This window comes from Triticum dicoccoides, chromosome 2A, assembly GCF_002162155.2.
Source record: "Triticum dicoccoides isolate Atlit2015 ecotype Zavitan chromosome 2A, WEW_v2.0, whole genome shotgun sequence".
Classification (NCBI taxonomy): Eukaryota; Viridiplantae; Streptophyta; class Magnoliopsida; order Poales; family Poaceae; genus Triticum; species Triticum dicoccoides.
The window spans coordinates 409,465,386-409,486,717 of record NC_041382.1 but is presented as its reverse complement, the minus strand read 5'-3'; the positions used below and the strand labels follow the sequence as shown (position 1 = coordinate 409,486,717).

Genomic DNA, 21,332 nt, shown 5'->3' with positions numbered 1-21,332 from the left:
TCCCCTCCCTCTATTAGCTCTTAACCTTGTGTGCTAAGTGCAAGTGCTAGCTCTTAATCATACCTCATGCGTGCAACCAAACACCATGTTCATGTACCGCTTAGGCCAATGCAGGCAAGCAAACAAAATGAACTTCCATATTATCTAATGCAGAGACCCTAGATGCAGGCAACCAAACAACTTATAGATAACACATTTGGAACTGTTTTTTACTCAACCAGACTAAGCTGAGATATGTATGCAATACATCTACTGTTCACTACTGCAACCAAACACGCCCTAAGAGTTAACCTACTCGGTCCTACTCACTCACTTCCCGTCTCTCATCCCATCCCACCTCTCATCAAAAAAAAAAAAAACTCTCCTCCCCTCCCTCCGCCGACCAAAATCGCCGTCCCGGCCACGATTCCGTCGGATTCGTACGGCGCAAGGTCGGCATGCGGTGCCAACCGCAACTCCGCGCCAAAATCCGCCTCCTCGACCCACCCGCGCCCCCCTCCACCGCCTGCGACGCCGGCCTACGCGCGCTGGGCCTCCTCGACTTCGTCCGCCTCGACCTCTGCTTCTCCGGCGCGTTGTGCCGCCAACACGTCGCAGATCTCATCGCTAACTACAGCGCGGAACACGGGCAGAGCTCCACGCAGAACGGCCGCATCGATGTCTGCTGCCGTACCTTCGCCAAGGCGCTCTGCCTCCCGCCCCCTGGGGCTGCGGCTGCGAGGACCGCGTCCTCCGAAGTGGACTCGGCCGCCGTCGCCTTCGCCGCGACGGAGTTCATCAAGGCCTACATCCTGACGCCGTTAGAGGCAGGCAGCGGCTGGAATAGCAGGGCCCGCACGAGGGCACAGATGGTGGTGATGGATGGGAAGGCGCATACTTTTGACTGGACCGCGCTGATCTGGAGCCTCGTGGAGGAAGAGATGTTCGAGCTTAGGAAAGGGACGAGGTCCCGCTCGGCATGCTACTACGGCGCCTACCTGCAGAAGCTCGTCTTGGTGAAGTGGCCGACTCTTTTCCGGCCGCCGCCCAAGTCGTCATTGGGTGCACAACACAAGAAGCCCTCCGCAATCAGCGGGGGAAACAAGCGGTTAACAACCAGTGAGCTGGATTCCAAGTGCAAGATGCAAAAACTTTTTGGTGCGAGATCTATGCAGACACAGACTGCAGCGCTAGCTACCCTAAACAAGCTTGATAGAAAGAACCTTGAGCAAGACAAAGAAAAGTTGCATTCGACCAAGTCACTCAACGATGCTGTAGTTACCCCCAAAAGGAAAAAGAACGATGAGTTGCAGCACCCAGAGCTGGATCCGGAGATGAAAAAGGATCTCGATGCAAAAACAATGCAGCCCGAAGCAAGATCTGCGGAGTTTGATGCGAGACCCATGCAGACAGAGCTTGCACCGCTAGCTACCCTGAAAGAGCTCGATAGAAGGAACCTTGAGCAAGACAATGAAAACCTGGATTCAACGAAGTCGCTCAACAAGGCTGTAGTTACCCAAAAAAGAAAAGGAAACGATGAGTTGCAGCACGCAGAGCTGGATCCCAAGATGAATAAGGATCTTGATGCAAAATCCATGCAGCCCGAAGCAGGACCTGCGGAGTTTGATGTGAGACCCATGCAAACAGAGCTTGCACCACTAAAAGAGCTTGACAGAAAAAACCTTGAGCAAGACAATGGAAACTTGTATTCAGCCAAGTCGCTCAACGAGGCTGTAGTTGCCCAAAAAAGAAAAAGGAACGATGAGTTGCAACACTCAGAGCTGGATCCCAAGATGAAAACGGATCTTGATGCAAAATCCATGCAGCCCGAAGCAAGATCCAAACAACTTGACACCAGGGACAAGCAGCCTCAGTCATGGTCTATGGATCTGGAAGCGAAATCAAAGATGTTGGATGTAAAATCCAAGATGATTGACGTGAGATGCAAGAAGATTAAAGCAAGATCAGCAGAGTTTGACGTGAGATCCAAGCAACTTGATGCCAGACACTTGCAGTCTGAGGCAAGATCTATGGAGCTAGAAGCGAAATCCAGGAGGCTTGAAACGAGATCCAAGGAGCTTAAAGCTCTACATGCGCAAAATGAGTGTGAGAGGATGCACCTTGCGCAATACAAGAAAAAGTTACATTGTAAGATGCACACAGTTGAGTCTTTTAACCAGGCGTTGGTAACCCAGCAAAGAAAAGGAAATGATGAGTTGGAGTGTCTAAGGGAGCTAGTAGCACAGTTACAGAATGAACTGGAAGCAATGGAGTCGCTCAATCGTGTTCTACTAACCAAGGAAATAGGCAGCAACAATGAGTTGCAAGTTGCCCGGAAAAGGCTAAAAGATGTAAGTGAGGGGTTGGTTCCGACAATGTCCGGCATATATAAATTTGGGGCTTTTGTGCATTTCATTATATGACTATGTCACCACTAATTGCCACTGTAATTTATCTGTTCCGACACTTTCTGGCATGTCACTATTATCCTTTGTGATCTAATCTTTGTGTTTGTAGGGGCTGCAGAAGTTTACAAATGGACGGGCAAATATAGGGGTCAAGAGAATGGGCGAGCTTGACATGAAAGCATTTGCGAATGCTTGCAAACAAGATGTATCACAAGAAGATGCCCAAGTTGATTCTGTTTTTCTTTGTTCAAAGTGGCAAGCTGAAATTACAAACTCAAAGTGGCACCCTTTTAAGATCGTCATGGTTGATGGTAAAGAGATGGTATGGAGTGTCCCTGCTATTTCTTTTACTTTTACATGTAGTATTATTCCTAGTTTTCAAGCTCAGGTAGCTTTCTTGCAGCTGAATGGTGGCGCGAGCATTCCTATCTTTTTACAAGCATCACAAATTTCCGTGATTCCATCTGACAGCACATACATGATCTCACTATTTGGTGTAGGAAATTCTCTTAGAGGATGATGACAAGCTGCAGAAGTTGAAGGAGGAACATGGTGAAGAAATATGCACTTTGGTAACGAATGCACTGCTTGAAATCAATGAGTACAACCCCAGTGGCCGTTATGTTGTACCAGAGCTGTGGAACTATAAGGATGGCCGGAAAGCAACACTGGAAGAAGGCATCGAGTTCATCCTGAAACAGTGGCAATCACATAAGAGGAAGCGGTGAACCTGGGACGAAGCCAGGTTTCACGCATAGAGGGGGCGAGTTTGCTCATGGAGAGGGCCAAGCTTTCATGGAGTGAGAAAAATTGGCAGCAGCAGCCACTACCATTGAAGAAGAAGCAGATGCTGAGGGAATTCGTCCCTGCGCTGAACCTCATTTATCTGCAGGCTTCGTGTGCTGCTTTTGCTTTCATATCTTCCACCTTTAACTAGACATAGTGTGAGTTTAGTGTTTTAGTGTATTAGGTAGAGGTTTGTAGTGGCTCATTGGTTGATACTGATTGTGCAACTATATTAACCGTCATCACCTTTCATCTTATTATTAATTAGATCCTCTATTGTAGAATTGGCATGCACTGCTACTCTAAAATGTAGATTGCCTCACATATGTGATGTTTACCCTTAAGATCTGCTACATGTATGCTCTTGTGTGTATGTGTGCGTGTGGTGGGAAAGTTTCGGTGTTACAAAGGTCGAACTGCCTCATGGACCTTCAACTGAATATGCAGAAGCAGCACCACATAGATAGAATGCAGTTCCTGTGCTGGCACATAAGCTTGATGTAGAAATTTCAGTGTGGTGGAAGTGAAACCACCTTTTGTTGTGCAATTGAACCCTGAACTGTTTTGTACAGCTAAAACATTGTCAGATGATCTGCGCGTTCTTATGGTGTTCAGTTTTGGACTGCTGCAAGTATAAGCTTTTCCAGTTCCTGCTAATGTGAATCTCAAATCAATTGCGGCTTCAGGCTTGCATTACAGGTATCGATCTTGTGTATATGTGCTTTTGTACTGATTTGGTTGCTGTATGCCACTCTTCCATTGATGTACATGCTACTTTCTGACGGTGATTTCATCTGTTCTGTCTAACTAACATGGAGAGTAGATGGTACACCAGGAGCATTTGAGCTCGAGCTGATAGGAAACCAACTGAAATTGAAGTAGATGCCATCACATGAAGACTGCCAGATACGAAACCAACTGAAATTGACCGTAACTACCGCAAAGCATATAGCTGGCCTTTTGTTTTCATGTGAAAATCCTCCTTCCTCTGGACAAAGACACATGAATGAGCTTCTTTTTTAAATACGCCAACACTTTTTAAAAATGCATGAACATTGTCATAAAATTCATGAACACTTCTAAAAATAGATGAACCTTTTCAAGGAAGTGTATGAAAATTGATGTTTTATATGTGCAATTTTTTTATGATACACAATTACTTTTTTATTTTTAAATTTATTATATGTATATATATTAGTAAGACAAAAATATTAAAAATATTAAAGCTTTTTTTTTTGCAAAAAGGATCAGGTCTATCATAAAAGTTTATCAGACATACAAAAGCAACTCAAACATAATAAAAATTACGTCGAGCTTTTGACACCACCAGACGACCACTACTGCTGCCAGAATGAGCCGCCGACACACCGATGTCGCTGCTCCCCTACCGGAGCCGGCTTGACCTTGCCGATGATAGACTAGAAGTCTTCATGCACGTGCCCCAAAGGATCAGTTCTCTGGAGTCGCGGTCGTCGACGTTGAACCATTGCATAGATCTGAAACACCTGATGTCAAATCTCGCCACATGACAAGAAACCCTAACCTCACCGTCCTAAGGAGGTGGCAGGAATGTACGCCGGAGTTTCATCGATTATGTCCAGACGGACGGACTCGAGGAGGACCGGAGTGAAGGAAATATACCCTAGAGGCAATAATAAAGTTGTTATTTTATATTTCTTATTCACGATAAAGGTTTATTATTTAGGGTTTTTATCCTTTATGTCACTAGTCGTGTCCCACTACTCACTTTTGCCATTAGAAGTTACAACTGCTCAAAAATGCCATCGTTTCATGAGATGCTTCCTCAAAAATGCCATTAGACACCTAAAAAATGCCATCATCCCATTAGATGTTTGCTCAAAAATGTCATTCAACATTGTTATTGTTAGGTCAAACCTGTTGGCCATGTTATATGACCAGAATAACCCTAGACCCACATGTCAATTCTCTCTATCACACAATGTGGGCCCTACTTCTCAGGAGTAAGAAGCGAATTATTTTAGAGGAAAATAAGAACGTTGTTGGGGCTCGAGTGGGACCCACACTTTATCATAGTGAGATAGAGGGAGAGCACACATGTTTGTCCATGGGTATTTTGGTCATGTAACATGGTAAACGGGCTTTGAGCTGACAGTAATGGTGTCTAGTGGCATTTTTGAGCATGACATTTTTTAGGAAGCATCTCATGAAACAATGGCATTTTTGGGCAGTTGTAACTTCTAATGGCAAAACTGAGTAATGGGACACAATTAGTGGCATAAATGATAAACACCCTATTATTTATGCTAGAATTGTATTGATCAGAAACTTAAATACATGTGTGAATACATAAACAAATACCGTGTCCGTAGTAAGCCTCTACTAGAGTAGCTCGTTGATCAAAGATGGTTAAGGTTTCTTAACCATAGACATGTGTTGTCATTTGATAACGGGATCACATCATTAGGAGAATGATGTGATGGACAAGACCCATCTGTTAGCTTAGCATACAATCGTTCAGTTTATTGCTACCGCTTTCTTGAGTGTCAAATACATGTTCCTTCGACCATGAGATCATGCAACTCCAAGATACTGGAGGAATACCTTGTGTGCTATCAAACATCACAACGTAACTGGGTGATCATAAAGATGCTCTAAGGTATCTCCAAAGGTGTTTGTTGAGTTGAGATGGATCGAGATTGGATTTGTCACTCCGAGTATCGGAGAGGTATCTCTGGGCCCTCTCCGTAATACACATCATAATAAGCCTTGCAAGCAAATGACTAATGAGTTAGTTATGAGATGATGTATTATGGAACGAGTAAAGAGACTTGCCGGTAATGAGATTGAACTAGGTATAAATATACCAACGATTGAATCTCGGGCAAGTAACATTTTGATGGACAAAGGGAATTACGTATGTTGTCATAAGGTTCGACCGATAAAGATCTTTGTAGAATATGTAGGAGCCAATATGGGCATCCAGGTTCCGCTATTGGTTATTGACCAGAGAGGTGTCTCGGTCATGTCTACATAGTTCTCGAACCCATAGGGTCCGCACGCTTAACGTTCCTTGACGATATAGTGCTATGTGAGTTATATGATTTGGTGACCAAATGTTGTTCGGAGTCCCGGATGAGATCACGGACATGACGAGGAGATCCGGAATGGTCCAGAGGTAAAGATTGATATATAGAACAATGATATTCAGACACCGGAAGAGTTTCAGAGTGCACCGGGTAGTCATCGGATCGCCGGAAGGGGTTCCGGACACCCCCGAGAGGTATATGGGCCTAATGGGTCAAGGGGAGAGACACACCAACCCACAAGGGGGCTGGCACGCCCCTCACCCTGGCCGCAGGTGTAGCGACCCGATCCCAATGGACCGGAGTCTCTATGCTTCTATGTCATCCCTAAATCTGTATGCTGACACACACAGTACTCAAGGAATTATAACAGAGTTCAATCACACACTTTATTACATCGAGGTCCTCAAAAGAGTATTTATTGCAATAATATGGCTGAAGGCCATCTAAATAAAATAACTACGGAAGCTTCGAAGGTAAATGAGTCCATCCAACTCCACGGCAAAACTGAGTGCAGAACAACGACCTATCGCACCTTACTCTTCATCTGAAAAATCTGCAACATGAAACGTTGCAGCCACAAAGGGTCAATACATTGAATGTATTGTCAAGTCACACCCAAAGTATGAAAACAGGCCTATCATCTACACGCAAGGATATAACAAGTGGATAGCTCTAAGGTTTATTTTGCATAAAGCCAATTTTGTCCTACTTCTACTCTCTAGCCAAATTTTATTTCTTTACATTTTTATTAACCTATTGTTAAATTGGACCGCCTCCAACTTAACCCACCTATGAGAGCCTGCGAGGATCATAGGTTCCCAAATTTTTATTTCCATGAGAGCCCCCGGGGATCATGGTTTAATTAAACCCACATCAAAATAATTATTTGGGATGAGAAGATCTTCCAGAGGTTTCAAGTCCAATTGCTCAAAGTTGTCCGTAACCGGGGACACCGCTAATCATGATTAGTTTGTACACTCTGCATAGGTTTGCGCACTTTTCCCCTCAAGACTCGATCTCCTCCATTGAATTCCTCGCACTGCCTGATGTTTGAGAACCGGATGATCGAGACATAGTCTTTCCGAAGAGGTCCCCTTAACCGATAGATAGGCTGGTACACCTAAAATTTCCCTACATCTGCTAGCCTATCATGGAAAGGTTTCCCACAACTTACTCAACTATGCCAAAGCCCATAATGGCTTGGGGCTGCACACGAAAGCTACTTGATATGAAATATGTCCAACCTTTTTGAACCTGGGCGACATTCCCCACCTTTTCCTGAGTAATGCAGAGCCTCCCGGAGGTTACATACTTGTCGACTGGTCCCGACAAACCTTTCCGCCCAGATGATTGATTAATTGTATTGCAGAGCCTCCGAGGAAATACAATACATGTAAGTTCTTAATGTAGTCATTTCTTAAGTTCTCTCGCAACTTTCATGAATCACATGATACCCAATCCACGTCTACCATAGCATGGCTAAGCAATAACTACACTATAACGATTCCCAAAGTGACAGCAAAGACTATCATGATCCGGCGAACATATGGCTATCCTATCTAGGTTTAACACAACATAGTAGTCCTACACGTGCATACTACTGTGTTGATAGAGGGCACTACATGCACGGTAAAAACATAGGATTGGTATGATCAAAAGTGCAAACTTGCCTATTAAAGTTGACGGAGTACTCCGCACTCAATGTCCTGATAATTCTACTCTTGGCACTCCGGACAATCTAGCGTGAGCAAGCAATAACAAACACAAGCACTCATGCACAAGATTCAAATAAAAGATCTCGGAAAACTTCAAAAACAAGAAAATAGCTCTTGAGAACAGAAAACAATTTTCAACAGTACTAAATTATGAGGATTAGATCTTAACAGAAAGTTTAGGTCAAGAGCTTCGATTTGCAAAAAGAATCAACTCAAACGGAGTTATAAAACTCAACTTATAGCCAAAACAAGTTTGAATTTAAATATGATCTAATTCAAATTTTAAAATTCAAAAGTTTATTTTATAAGTTCTCTAGATAGTTGAGATCATGACGAAGAATTTGGCGTTGGTTTCATCAAATTTGGGCAAATGAGTAAAAAATTGTGAGGGTTTGAAAATCAGGGGCTAATCTGTAAGAAAAATAATTGCATCTAGGTCCCTGGCCATGTGACAGAAAAACTAACGGACGAACGTTCACTACAGAAACCTATTAGATGAAAGCGTTCGCTACAGAGGCTTATCGAACGAATGTTCACTAATTAGAGGATAACTGTTCGAAATAAAAAAACAGAAAGACCTAATCTAGGCCGTCTAGTCTAGATCGAACGGACGAGGGGAGAGACGGGTTACCGCGGCAGTGGAGGTCGCCAATGACGAAGATGACGGCGACGGCGGCTTCGGCTTCAAACGGGGCGGCGTCTCCGGTGGTTGGTGACTTCGGGCGAAGGCACTGGAGGGGGGGTGCAACGCGGAGCGGCGCGTTCGATGGTGTCGTCGGCGTCGGTCGGGGGCGAAGCGGGCAACGGCTACGAAGTTCGTCGTCGTCGAAGGTGGCTGCGAGATGCTGCTGCGGCGGCTTCGACTTGGGGAGGAGAGAAAAGAGGCCGGAGCCTCGATATTTAAAGAGGGAGGCAAGGGCGATGCGTGGGCGAGGGGCAAGGGCGAGAGGTCCCACTCGGACACGGCGGCGGCCGGCGATGGCCTGAGGGAGACGAACTCCCGATGGCGTGGGAAAGAAGATCCCAACAGGTGGGCCCCACCTGTCGGTGGCAGAGCGAGGCGGCATCCGATCGGGGCTGCGAGCGGGCGAGTGGGGAGGAGGTGGTTTGGGCGCTGGCGATGCTGGGCTGCGGCTGGCCTGGCCCGGTTGGCTGGGCCGGCCCAGTTCGGCGGTTTCTCCTTTCTTTAACAAAACATTTTTCTGATTTCTTATTTACAGAAACAATAAAACCTCGAAACCAAAAATAAAAAATGCTAAAAATACCAAAAAAATTCACATAATTCCATCCTAATTATATGGGCTTAGGTGAACATTTTTTGGACCTAAATGCAAATTTTGAAAACAAACATTTTAGTACTAATAAAATTTTCTTAAAATAAACATTTTGCAAATAAAATCAAATAACCATATTTTGATTCAAAATTCACTTTCCAATATTTCTTTTCTGTTTTTGAAGAAGTCCTTTTATCTTCTCTCTTTATTTTATTTATTTGAAATAATTGGAAAAGAATTTTGAATAAATCAATTTGATCCAATTTTCCAAATTTTGAAAATTCAAAAATGGATTTTTGGGAAACCTCCAACTCTCTCAATTGGTCCTTGAGTTGCTTAAGGTCCCTTGGATCAATTTCCAACAAAAACAAAATTCAAAAATGCACAAATTATGAATGCATATGAATGATCTAAATAATAACATCCAAATTGAAAATCGGGATGTTACAAACCTACCCCCTTAAGATGAATCTCGTCCTCGAGATTCGAGTTGTCTAGCAATAGGTTAGGGTTGGGTACTCAAAAATATCCATGTAAAATATCGTGCTTGAACCATGCTTGCTACTCGTACTCCCTTGATATGAATGGAAATTATGTACCAATACCGAGAAAATGATCCTACTCGAAATCTTACCGAAGACTTGTTTGTTATGTGCTGTTCCCACTCTGGTGTGGTTCACATGGCCTGTGTTGACGGGGTTGGGCTTCTTTTCTCCAAATTTTATATTCTCATTCCTTGGCCCCGGAAAATCTTTGGCAAAATGTCCTGGCTCCTGGCAATTGAAACATCTTATCTGGCTCATGTCCTTCATGGGTGTCGAATGGTTGGATAACTGACTGGTGTTCCCTCCATTGTTGTTATGTCCATTTCCATCATGAGGATGGCCAGTGTGGTTATGATGGTTGTGACCATTAGGCTCGTCCCTTACAGACTTGTCGTATCCAGAAGAAGCTAATGAAGTACGAGGCTTCTGTTGAGCTCCAGAGTTGTACTTGTCATGTCCGTGCTTCCTCTTGCGGTTCTCCTGAAGGAAATATTCCCTAGAGGCAATAATAAAGTTGTTATTTATATTTCCTTATATCATGATGAATGTTTATTATTCATGTTAGAGTTGTATTAACCGGAAACTTTGTACATGTGTGAATACATAGACAAACAGAGTGTCCCTAGTATGCCTCAACTTGACTAGCTCGTTAATCAAAGATGGTTAAGTTTCCTAGCCATGGACATGTGTTGTCATTTGATGAACGGGATCACATCATTAGAGAATGATGTGATGGACTAGACCCATCCGTTAGCTTAGCACTATGATCGTTTAGTTTATTGCTATTGCTTTCTTCATGACTTATACATGCTCCTATGACTATGAGATTATGCAACTCACGAATACCGGAGGAACACTTAGTGTGCTATCAAATGTCACAACGTAACTGGGTGATTATAAAGATGCTCTACAGGTGTCTCTGATGGTGTTTGTTGAGTTGGCATAAATCGAGATTAGGATTTGTCACTCCGATTGTCGGAGAGGTATCTTTGGGCCCTCTCGATAATGCACATCACTATAAGCCTTGCAAGCAATGTGACTAAAGAGTTAGTTATGGGATGATGCATTACAGAACGAGTAAAGAGACTTGCCGGTAACAGGATTGAACTAGGTATGATGATATCGACGATCGAATCTTGGGCAAATAACATATCGATGACAAAGGGAACAACGTATGTTGTTATGCGGTTTGACCGATAAAGATCTTCGTAGAATATGTAGGAGCCAATATGAGCATCCAGGTTCCGCTGTTGGTTATTGACCGGAGATGTGTCTCGGTCATGTTTACATAGTTCTCGAACCCGTAGGGTCCGCACGCTTAACGTTCAATGACGATTTGTATGATGAGTTCTGTTATTTCATGACCGAAGTTTGTTCGAAGTCCCGGATGAGATCACGGACATGACGAGGAGTCTCGAAATGGTCGAGACGTAAAGATCGATATATTGGAAGGCTATATTTGTGTAACGCCCTGAGACCGATGTGCCAGGTGTCTTCCAGTTATTCACTATTGTTGCCATGTCATTGCTTGCGTGTCATGCATTTCATATCATGTCATCATGTGCATTTCATTTGCATACATGTTTGTCTCATGCATCCGAGCATTTTCTTCGTTGTCCGTTTTGCAATCCGGCGCTCCTATGTCCTCCGGTGTCCCTTTCTACCTCTTTTCATGTGCGGGTGTTAAACGTTTTCGGACTAGACCGAGACTTGTCATGCGGCCTTGGTTTACTATCGGTAGACCGCCTGTCAAGTTTCCTACCATTTGGACTTCGTTTGGTACTCCAACGGTTAACCGAGGGACCGAAAAGGCCTCGTGTGTGTTGCAGCCCAACACCCCTCCAAAGTGGCCCAAAACCCACCTAAACCTACTCCATCATCTCGGTCGTTCGATCACGATCGCGTGGCCGAAAACCGCACCTCATTTGGACTCTCCTAGCTCCCTCTACCAATATATTTGTGGCTCTCCCCAAAAATTCACGCAGATGAAACCCTAACCTCCTCCTCCGCGCGCCGCTGGACATTTCGTCCCGTGCCGGACAATGTCCACCACCGCCAGCCACCTCACTCCGGCCAATCCCGCCTCGCCACGTCAGCCGAGCCGCCTCTCGCGCCCAATCCTTCGCCGCCACGTGGCGCCAACGCACAGTCCCCGCCGCCACGGCCCGGAGAGCCCGGATCGGGCCCTCCCGGCCCATCTCCTCGCCGCCCGCGAGCGTCCTTCGCTCCGCCACAAGACTCCGCCCGAGCCACGCCTGAGCCGCCGTGCCGCCATCTCCGCCGTTCCCGCCGGCGACTACGCCTCCGCCGGCGAGCTCGCCCACCGGCGCCTGCCCCGGCGTGCTCCACCAACATCGCGCCGCTCGGCTCCGCCGCCTCCTCCGCCGGCCGGCCGTCGCCTCGCCTCTATCCGGCCACGCCGCTCGGCCCCGCCATGCCCTTCATCGGATCTTCTGCACGCGCCCTCGACGCCGGCCTCGCCGGAGTTCCAACCTCGCCGGAGTTCCAACCTCGCCGGTGTCTTCCTCCGTGCCGGCCAGATCCGATCCGGCCCAAGTGGATCAGATCCACCGGGTGCCCGAACCAAACGCCTCCCCTCGTCCCGATCCGCTCCGTCCTGGATATCCTCGTCCGCCCATTGACTTTTCCCACGAGGTGATATGGCTAAGTCCCCAGCTCTGTAATTTTATGCCATCTTCACCATGTCATAACTTCATCACCGTTGCTCCGATTCGTGCGTGTAGCATATCAAAATGTTCGTCTCGACGAGTACATCATTTCATCTCATTGCATCAATTTCATTTGAGCTCATCTTGATGCCCGAAATGCTGTTGGAAGAGGGCTATGTGATGAATATTTCAGATCTATTTCAGCAAATGGCCTTTTGTCATTTTTGCCATGATTAATGTGTGCATGCTATGATCTTGAGCTCTACATGTGTTTTGTAGAATGCCATGCCATCTTTACAGGGGTGTATGCCATGCATTTTTGTGATCTTTGTGGTGACTAGCACAAGCATGAAAAGTAGCTTACTCAATGATGCTGATTTCAGGGACTTAGAATTTCACTAAGTCCTTGTCCTGCTGTAATTTTTATGCCATATGTTCATGTTATTTCCTAGTGATCCGTGCCTCTTTTCAGGATGATCTGTAAGTATGTTTTGTTAATATTGTGGTGCTCTATCCATCCATGTCTTTGTTTGCAATTATGGAGCACCCTAGCTTGAGTCAATCGAGCTCTACGTTTGCTATAAAATGTTCCTGGCAGATTGTTAACATGTTTAGCGATTTTGCCAAGCTTGTTGCTATTGATCCGTGCATGCTATGTTGTTGTTCTTGCCATGTCTAGCTTCTATGCCATGTCTTCTTGATGGGTGTATGCTTTGTTTGTCATGCAATGCCTCGTAGTGAGTGCATCGAGCTTGTAAACATGCCTACTTGTTAATTTGTTTTGCGTGCTCCAGTTTTTCACTAAGTCTGAATCTGTTTATGTTTTTGCTATGTTCACATGCTTGCAGTTGTATTTTCTGATCCCTTTTGGCTCATGGTCACTAAGGGACTTTTGTTATATGCTTAGAGTAGCTTCATGCCATGCCTTGCTTTGCCATGATATGTTCCTGTAGCATGTAGTTTTCATGCTCTAAACTTTGCTTCTTGATGATAAATTCCTGACATGCTGTTAATTTCACTAAGTCCGAAACCTGTTATCTTTTGCACTTTTGCCATGCTTGTTTGAACCTGTTAATGAGTGAATTAGCCATAGCTCTATGTTCATCTTTTGTCAAGCTTCATGAGTGGATCCCTGCCATATATTTTGTTGTCATGTTTGAGTGTTGTAGCATGTTGTTCTTGGTGCAATTAGATGGTCTTGTGCTGATTATCGTAGACCGATGCCATATTTGTTTTGCTTGCCATTTCCAAACCGTGCATCTGATTTCGGTGATCTTTATATCGATTTCGACCGAAATCAACTCACCTTTCCAGTGGCACTCTTGGATTTCCAAGTTGAGGCCAGGTTCAATCATTCCTTTCCAAATCATGCATATGCACCGCATCCCGCATCCCGCATATCATACCATGTTCATGTGTTGGTTGTTTACTATGTTGTGTGCTTCTTTCCGGTGTTGCTCCTTCGGGTTGGTTCCGATAATGTCGCGTTTGTGAGGAACCGTTCGTCTATGTCCGTTTGTCTTCTTCATGGACTCGTTCTTCTTCCTTGCGGGATTTCAGGCAAGATGACCATACCCTCGAAATCATTTCTATCTTTGCTTGCTAGTTGCTCGCTCTTTTGCTATGCCTATGCCGCGATACCTGCCACTTTCTTATCATGCCTCCCATATTGTTGAGCCAAACCTCTAACCCACCTTGTCCTAGCAAACCATTGTTTGGCTATGTTACCGCTTTGCTTAGCCCCTCTTATAGCGTTGTTAGCTGCAGGTGAAGATTGAAGTTTGTTCCTTGTTGGAACATGGATTTTTTGTTGGGATATCACAATATATCTTATTTAATTAATGCATCTATATACTTGGTAAAGGGTGGAAGGCTCGGCCTTATGCCTGGTGTTTTTGTTCCACTCTTTCCGCCCTAGTTTCCGTCATATCGGTGTTATGTTCCCGGATTTTGCGTTCCTTACACGGTTGGGTTATAATGGGAACCCCTTGACAGTTCGCCTTGAATAAAACTCCTCCAGCAATGCCCAACATTGGTTTTACCATTCGCCACCTAGCCTTTTCCCTTGGGTTTCGCGGACTCAAGGGTCATCTTTATTTTAACTCCCGCGGGCCAGTGCTTCTCTAAGTGTTGGTCCGAACTGAGCTGCCTGCGGGGCCACCTCGGGGAAACTTGAGGGTTGGTTTTACTCGTAGCTAGTCTCATCTGAGTGTGCCCTGAGAACGAGATATGTGCAGCTCCTATCGGGATTTGTCGGCACATTCGGGCGGTGTTGCTGGACTTGTTCTACCATTGTCGTGCATTTCTTGTAACCGGGATGCCGAGTCTGATCGGATTGTCTTGGGAGAAGGAATATCCTTCGTTGACCATGTGAGCTTGTGATGGGATAAGTTGGGACACCCCTGCAGGGATTTGAACTTTCGAAAGCCGTGCCTGTGGTTATGGGCAGATGGGAATTTGTTAATGTCCGGTTGTAGAAAACCTAAAGTTGATCTTAATTAAAATACATCAACCGTGTGTGTAACCATGATGGTCTCTTCTCGGTGGAGTCCGGGAAGTGAACAAGGTGTTGGAGTTATGCTTGACGTAGGTTGTTCTAGGAGCACTTCTTGATCATAGTTGTTCGACTGTGCTTTTGCCTTCTCTTCTCGCTCTCATTTGCGTATGTTAGCCACCATATATGCTAGTCGCTTGCTGCAGCTCCACCTCATACTTTTACCCTTCCTATAAGCTTAAATAGTCTTGATCGCGAGGGTGTGAGATTGCTGAGTCCCTGTGACTCACACATACTTCCAAATCCAGTTTGCAGGTGCCGATGTTACCGAGCAGGTGACACAACCAAGCTCGAGGAGGAGCTCGATGAAGATCTTGTCCTTTGTGTTGTTTCGTTCTAGTTGATCAGTAGTGGAGCCCAGTTGGGGTCGATCGGGGATCTGTTAGCTTTTGGGGTAGTCTTCTTTTATTTTGGGTTCCGTAGTCGGACCTTAGTTGTATCTGGATGATGTAATGCTTTATTCTTGTATTGTGTGAAGTGGCGATTGTAAGCCAACTATGTATCTCTTTCCCTTATGTATTACATGGGTTGTGTGAAGATTACCTCACTTGTGATATTGCTTTCAATGCGGTTATGCCTCTAAGTCGTGCCTCGACACGTGGGAGATATAGCTGCATCGAGGGCATTACAAGTTGGTATCAGAGCCTTCCCCGACCTTAGGAGCCCCCTGCTTGATCGAATCGTTGGCGTTGTTGAGTCTAGGAAAAATGTTTTGAGTCATTTAGGATTATATATATCGGAGAGTTAGGAATTCTTTTTACTCCTCAGTCCCTTTGTCGCTCTGGTGAGGCATCCTGACGTAGAGTTTTGACTCTTCTCTTCTCAAATTTCACTAATTTTTTTAGGATCACGCGGGTATCTTGGAATCGTTCCGATGGTTTTGTGATGAGAACATTGTTCTTGGTGCCTCCTAACATTTAGGGGTTGTGGCAGTGTCCCGAGGAGTTGAGCTCTGAGGTGTTGTCGTCGCAATTTTATCGTTGCAGTTCTGGAATACCTGAGTTCGCCGACATGGAAAATCTCTTTTACGCAGTTGTTGGTGAGATAACCTCGACGCCACCCAGTACTGGGGCAGGAGTTCGGGAGTATTGCCATAACTCGTATAATGGATGCTTTTCGAAGGTTGAGGTAAACGATTTCCGAAGGTTTCTTGGTTATGTGTTGAAGGATGGATACAACTGGATGTAGGATTTGCTAGTTTGGGTGAGATATTATGCTTCCCCTGTATCCCCAACACTTGATTGCATACCCGGAAAATTTCGGGAGTTTATAAGTGGGAATTCAAGTAGCTCTTAGGATATCTTTCCGACAGATGTATGATATGAAATTGGGGTTCGACGTCTAGTGGTCCGCCTATTCACAATTGGTTTTACAGTGGTCTCATTGTGTCTTAAAGAGTCCTTGGCTATGCCGACTCGGGGACGCTTCGTATGTCATGTGCACTGCCTTGTACATGATGGTGTTGTACGATCGAGCCCGTGTAGGCCCCACCACGAAAACTTTGGACGAAATCTCTATCATATGTTTGTTCTGGCTTATTCTGCAAGCCAATCCTTTGTTTTGTTTTGAGTTGTGGTATTCGAGTTGCTTCGAAGTCAAATGTTGATTCCATACCTTGCCTAAGCGGTGTTCTCATGTTCCTATGTGAATACCAACCCTTCATGATAATCGAGATTGTCATGTCAATCCTTTTCAACCGGTGTGTCTCTCGTCAAGTGGATCCGTTCATTTTCAACATCCACAAGATTCAATCTCAGCTTTCTCAACGGTGTTCGTTTCAGCCATCCCAAGTTGTGTTTGTTGTCCCTCCCTCCCACCCTTGTTTCTTCAAGGACTCATATTTCTTAATCAAGTATCCATCTTATTGATGCGAAGTCTCTCCATTCTTTTTTGTCAATGTTCTTATCCGGTGTTTCTCAAGAAGATTCTAACGAAGCTTCTAGTTTCGTCATTCCTCATTCTTTTTCTTTTCCGGTGGATTCAAGTTTTCAGTGTTGATATTATTCTTTTCCGTGTTTCAAATGCCTTCTCATACTGGTGCACCTATTAATCATTCACCTCTCGCTATTCATTTGTTCCGAAGTGCTGAAGATATCTCAGAAGATGCTAGTGTTTATTCTCATTCATTCAAGATCTTTCGAGAATGTTATCTTATTCAAACCATTCAATTCAACCGGTGCATTCTCCTTTTCAAGTAATCATTTCAACGGTGTATCTTTTGAGTGGGCCCTAACCCACAGGTCTTTTCCCAGGATCTTACCTGACTCTTCGTATTTTCCCAGAGCTATCCTCAAATTTCTTTTCAAAGTTTGACATAAGAATGATTTATCATCAGTCAAATGTCTTTCTCCAAGATCTTTCAAATTCTTTTCATCGTTGGTTCAACCTTTCTAGTCTTCATCCCGGAGTATCTCAACAATTCTTGGCGGTCTTTATCATCGTCATTCTCTGCAGTTGAAGACCGAAGAAGATTTGCTCTCAATATTATCCATTCTCTTCAAGATTCATGGTTCTAGCCTTTTGCCATCCTCTCATAATTGTTTTTGATTGTGAGAATTCTTCTTACCCATCCGGAGCAATTCAAGAGTCTTCTCAGTTTGTTATCCGGAGTCCATCAATTCAGGTTTATTCATTCTCAGCTGTCAGTTATCATTCTCCAATTTCTTACCGGTGCATCATTCAAGTGATCTCTAATCGGTTCGTGATCCCTTCGTTCTCACGTATCTAGATTGTCTCAAGTATCTTTGTTCGTTTTCAATTTCTTACCGATGATTCATCTCTTTTCTTCGTTCATTTTAAATTATTATGGTGTTTTCTTCCAGGATTCTCTTCCATGGCCATCATATCAATTTATTCGTTGTTTCAACCCGACCGGTGGTTCGTTGAAGACCTTCCCAAGTTTGCGATATATCTATCTTAATCCTTTCTACGAGAATAAGTAGTATGCCAAATCCTTATCAATTAAATTAGGGAAGGATGAGCATAACATAATTCTTATTCTTGATTCACCCAAATGATTAATTCTTTATTCCGGAGGTTCATCAAATTCTCGATTCAAGTTGTCCATGTTTCTTTCCTGAGCTCAAAGTTATTTCAATTATTTCATCACGAAGATCCATCTAATCATTGCAAGGATTCACCTTGTGTTTCCAACTTGTCTCTCCTTTCGTTTGATCATTCCTTTGTTTACCGGAGTTCTTCATGAAGGTTCTACATGGTGGTTCATGAAGGATTTAATTCCTTCTCAAAGTATTCATCGAGATTCTTTTCAGAGGAGTTCAAGTATTCTTTATCTTGCATTTCAAAGGTGCAAGTCTTTCAACCGTATCATTCGAGGTGGTATTATGTCATTCTTGATAATTTGAGTTCATGTCTCATGATTCACATGTTGTTAAGAATGAGGTATTTAAAATCCATCAATCTCTTCGTCGGAGTTATCTTGTGTCATGTTTCACCTAAAGCCTTACCTAAGGATTGTTGCTATCTGTGGCGCTTATCAATGATCCAAGTCTTCCATTTATCCTCCCGGTGAGACAAGTTTCTCGTCTCCTTGTTCACATCAGTTCAATCTATCGTTTCCGTTAGTGCAAGAATTTCACCTCATAGCTTTGAGATGTTTTCTATAAGTCCACTACAACTTTGTTCTTTTCGTTGTTGGTTTTCCAACAACTCCGTCCAACCCTTCTCCTAAAGATGCCTTTTCAAGCTCTTTTGTTGAAGAAGTTGGCATTTTCTTCTACATTCTTTTGTCTCAATTATCTTTATTCTATTCTTTCTCCCGGAGGTCTAGTGATGTTGCTCTTTCACTCCTCATCTCGGTTTGTCAAGATCATGTTCAACTTCTTCCATTTACAGTCGAAGTGCTGTCCAAATTATATCAGTCTTATTCCTTCTCTATCTTATTTAACCGGAGTGTCGTGTCCTCTGCTCAAGTTCTTTTCATTGTATCAAGTCTTGCATAACTTCTCAACCGGAGTGCTGCTCGAAGTATTTCTTCCTTGTCCCTCTTTTCTAACGAAGTGTTTTCAACTTCGTTCATCTCTGTTGTATTCCTATCTCGAAATGGCTTAACCTTTTCAAGGTTCGTGGTTTCACTCGTTTGTCAAAGAAGCAATTTAGTTTTACCTCTTCTCTTTCTCCTCCGTTTTCCCTCCGGTGCCATTCTAGATCTCGGGACGAGATCCTCTCGTAGTGGTGGAGTGTTGTAACGCCCCGAGACCGATGTGCCAGGTGTCTTTCAGTTATTCGCTGTTGTTTCCATGTCATTGCTTGCGTGTCATGCATTTCATATTATGTCATCATGTGCATTTTATTTGCATACATGTTCGTCTCATGCATCCGAGCATTTTCTCCGTTGTCCGTTTTGCAATCCGGCGCTCCTATGTCCTCCGGTGTCCCTTTCTACCTCTTTTCATGTGCGGGTGTTAAACGTTTTAGGATTGGACCGAGACTTGTCATGCGGCCTTGGTTTACTACCGGTAGACCGCCTGTCAAGTTTCGTACCATTTGGACTTCGTTTGGTACACCAACGGTTAACCGAGGGACCGAAAAGGCATCATGTGTGTTGTATCCCAACACCCCTCCAAAGTGGCCCAAACCCCACCTAAACGTCCTCCATCATCTCAGTCGTTCGATCACGATCGCGTGGCCGAAAACCGCACCTCATTTGGACTCTCCTAGCTCCCTCTACCTATATATTTGTGGCTCTCCCCAAAAATTCGCGCAGTTGAAACCCTAACCTCCTCCTTCGCGTGCCGCCGGACATTTCGTCCCGCGCCGGACAATGTCCACCGCCACCAGCCACCTCACTCCGGCCAACCCCGCCTCGCCACGTCAGCCGAGCTGCCTCCCGCGCCCAATACTTCGCCGCCACGTGGCGCCACCGCGCAGTCCCCACCGCCGCGGCCCAGAGAGCCCGGATCGGGCCCTCCCGACCCATCTCCTCGCCGCCCGCGAGCGTCCTTCGCTCCGCCGCAAGGCTCCGCCCGAGCCGCGACTGAGCCGCCGCGCCGCCATCTCCGCTGTTCCCGCCGGCAACTACGGCTCCCGCCGGCGAGCTCGCCCAACGGCGCCTGCCCCGGCGTGCTCCGCCGCCATCGCTCCGCTCGGCCCCGCCGCCTCCTCTGCCGGCCGGCCCTCGCCTCGCCTCTATCCGGCCGCGCCGCTCGGCCCTGCCATGCCCTTCACCGGATCTGCTGCCCGCGCCCTCGACGCCGGCCTCGCCGGAGTTCCAACCTCGCCGGCGTCTTCCTCCGCGCCGGCCAGATCCGATCCGGCCCGGGTGGATCAGATCCACCGGGTGCCCGAACCAAACGCCTCCCCTCGTCCCGATCCGCTCCGTCCTGGATATCCTCGTCCGCCCATTGACTTTTCCCACGAGGTGATATGGCTAAGTCCCCAGATCTCAGTAATTTTATGCCATCTTCATCATGTCATAACTTCATCACCGTTGCTCCGCTTCGTGCGTGTAGCATATCAAAAAGTTTGCCTCGACGAGTACATCATTTCATCTCATTCCATCAATTTCATTTGAGCTCATCTTGATGCCCGAAATGCTGTTGGAAGAGGGCTATGTGATGAATATTTCAGATCTGTTTCGGCAAATGGCCTTTTGTCATTTTTGCCATGATTAATGTGTGCATGCTATGATCTTGAGCTCTACATGTGTTTTGTAGAATGCCATGCCATCTTTACAGGGGGTGTATGCCATGCATTTTTGTGATCTTTGTGGTGACTAGCACAAGCATGCAAAGTAGCTTACTCAATGATGCTGATTTCAGGGACTTAGAATTTCACTAAGTCCTTGTCCTGCTGTAATTTTTATGCCATATGTTCATGTTGTTTCCTAGTGATCCATGCCTCTTTTGAGGATGATCAGTAAGTATGTTTTGTTAATATTGTGGTGCTCTATCCATCCATGTCTTTGTTTGCAATTATGGAGCACCCTAGCTTGAGTCAATCGAGCTCTACTTTTGCTATAAAATGTTCCTGGCAGATTGTTAACATGTTTAGCGATTTTTCCGAGCTTGTTGCTATTGATCCGTGCATGCTATGTTGTTGTTCTTACCATGTCTAGCTTCTATGCCATGTCTTCTTGATGGGTGTATGCTTAGTTTGTCATGCAATGCCTCGTAGTGAGTGCATCGAGCTCGTAAACATGCCTACTTGTTAATCTGTTTTGCATGCTCCAGTTTTTCACTAAGTCTGGATCTGTTTATGTTTTTGCTATGTTCACATGCTTGCAATTGTATTTTCTGATCCCTTTTGGCTCATGGTCACTAAGGGACTTTTGTTATGTGCTTAGAGTATCTTCATGCCATGCCTTGATTTGCCA

General features: G+C 45.1%; 1 protein-coding gene across 2 annotated transcripts; it reads left to right on the top strand.

Moving 5' to 3' along the window:
- Nucleotides 1-317: 317 nt before the first annotated feature.
- On the top strand, nt 318-3,532 carry LOC119354726 (factor of DNA methylation 4-like). 2 transcript variants are annotated; one of them, XM_037621470.1, is made up of 3 exons: nt 318-2,330; nt 2,506-2,709; nt 2,888-3,532. In XM_037621470.1, the coding sequence occupies exons 1-3, from the start codon at nt 438-440 to the stop codon at nt 3,113-3,115; spliced, it is 2,325 nt and encodes a 774-aa protein (XP_037477367.1). In that variant the 5' UTR covers nt 318-437; the 3' UTR covers nt 3,116-3,532. The 2 variants fall into 2 exon arrangements, with proteins under 2 accessions (XP_037477367.1, XP_037477366.1); XM_037621469.1 differs by having other exon boundaries at nt 2,497-2,709.
- The last annotated feature ends 17,800 nt before the right edge of the window (nt 3,533-21,332 follow it).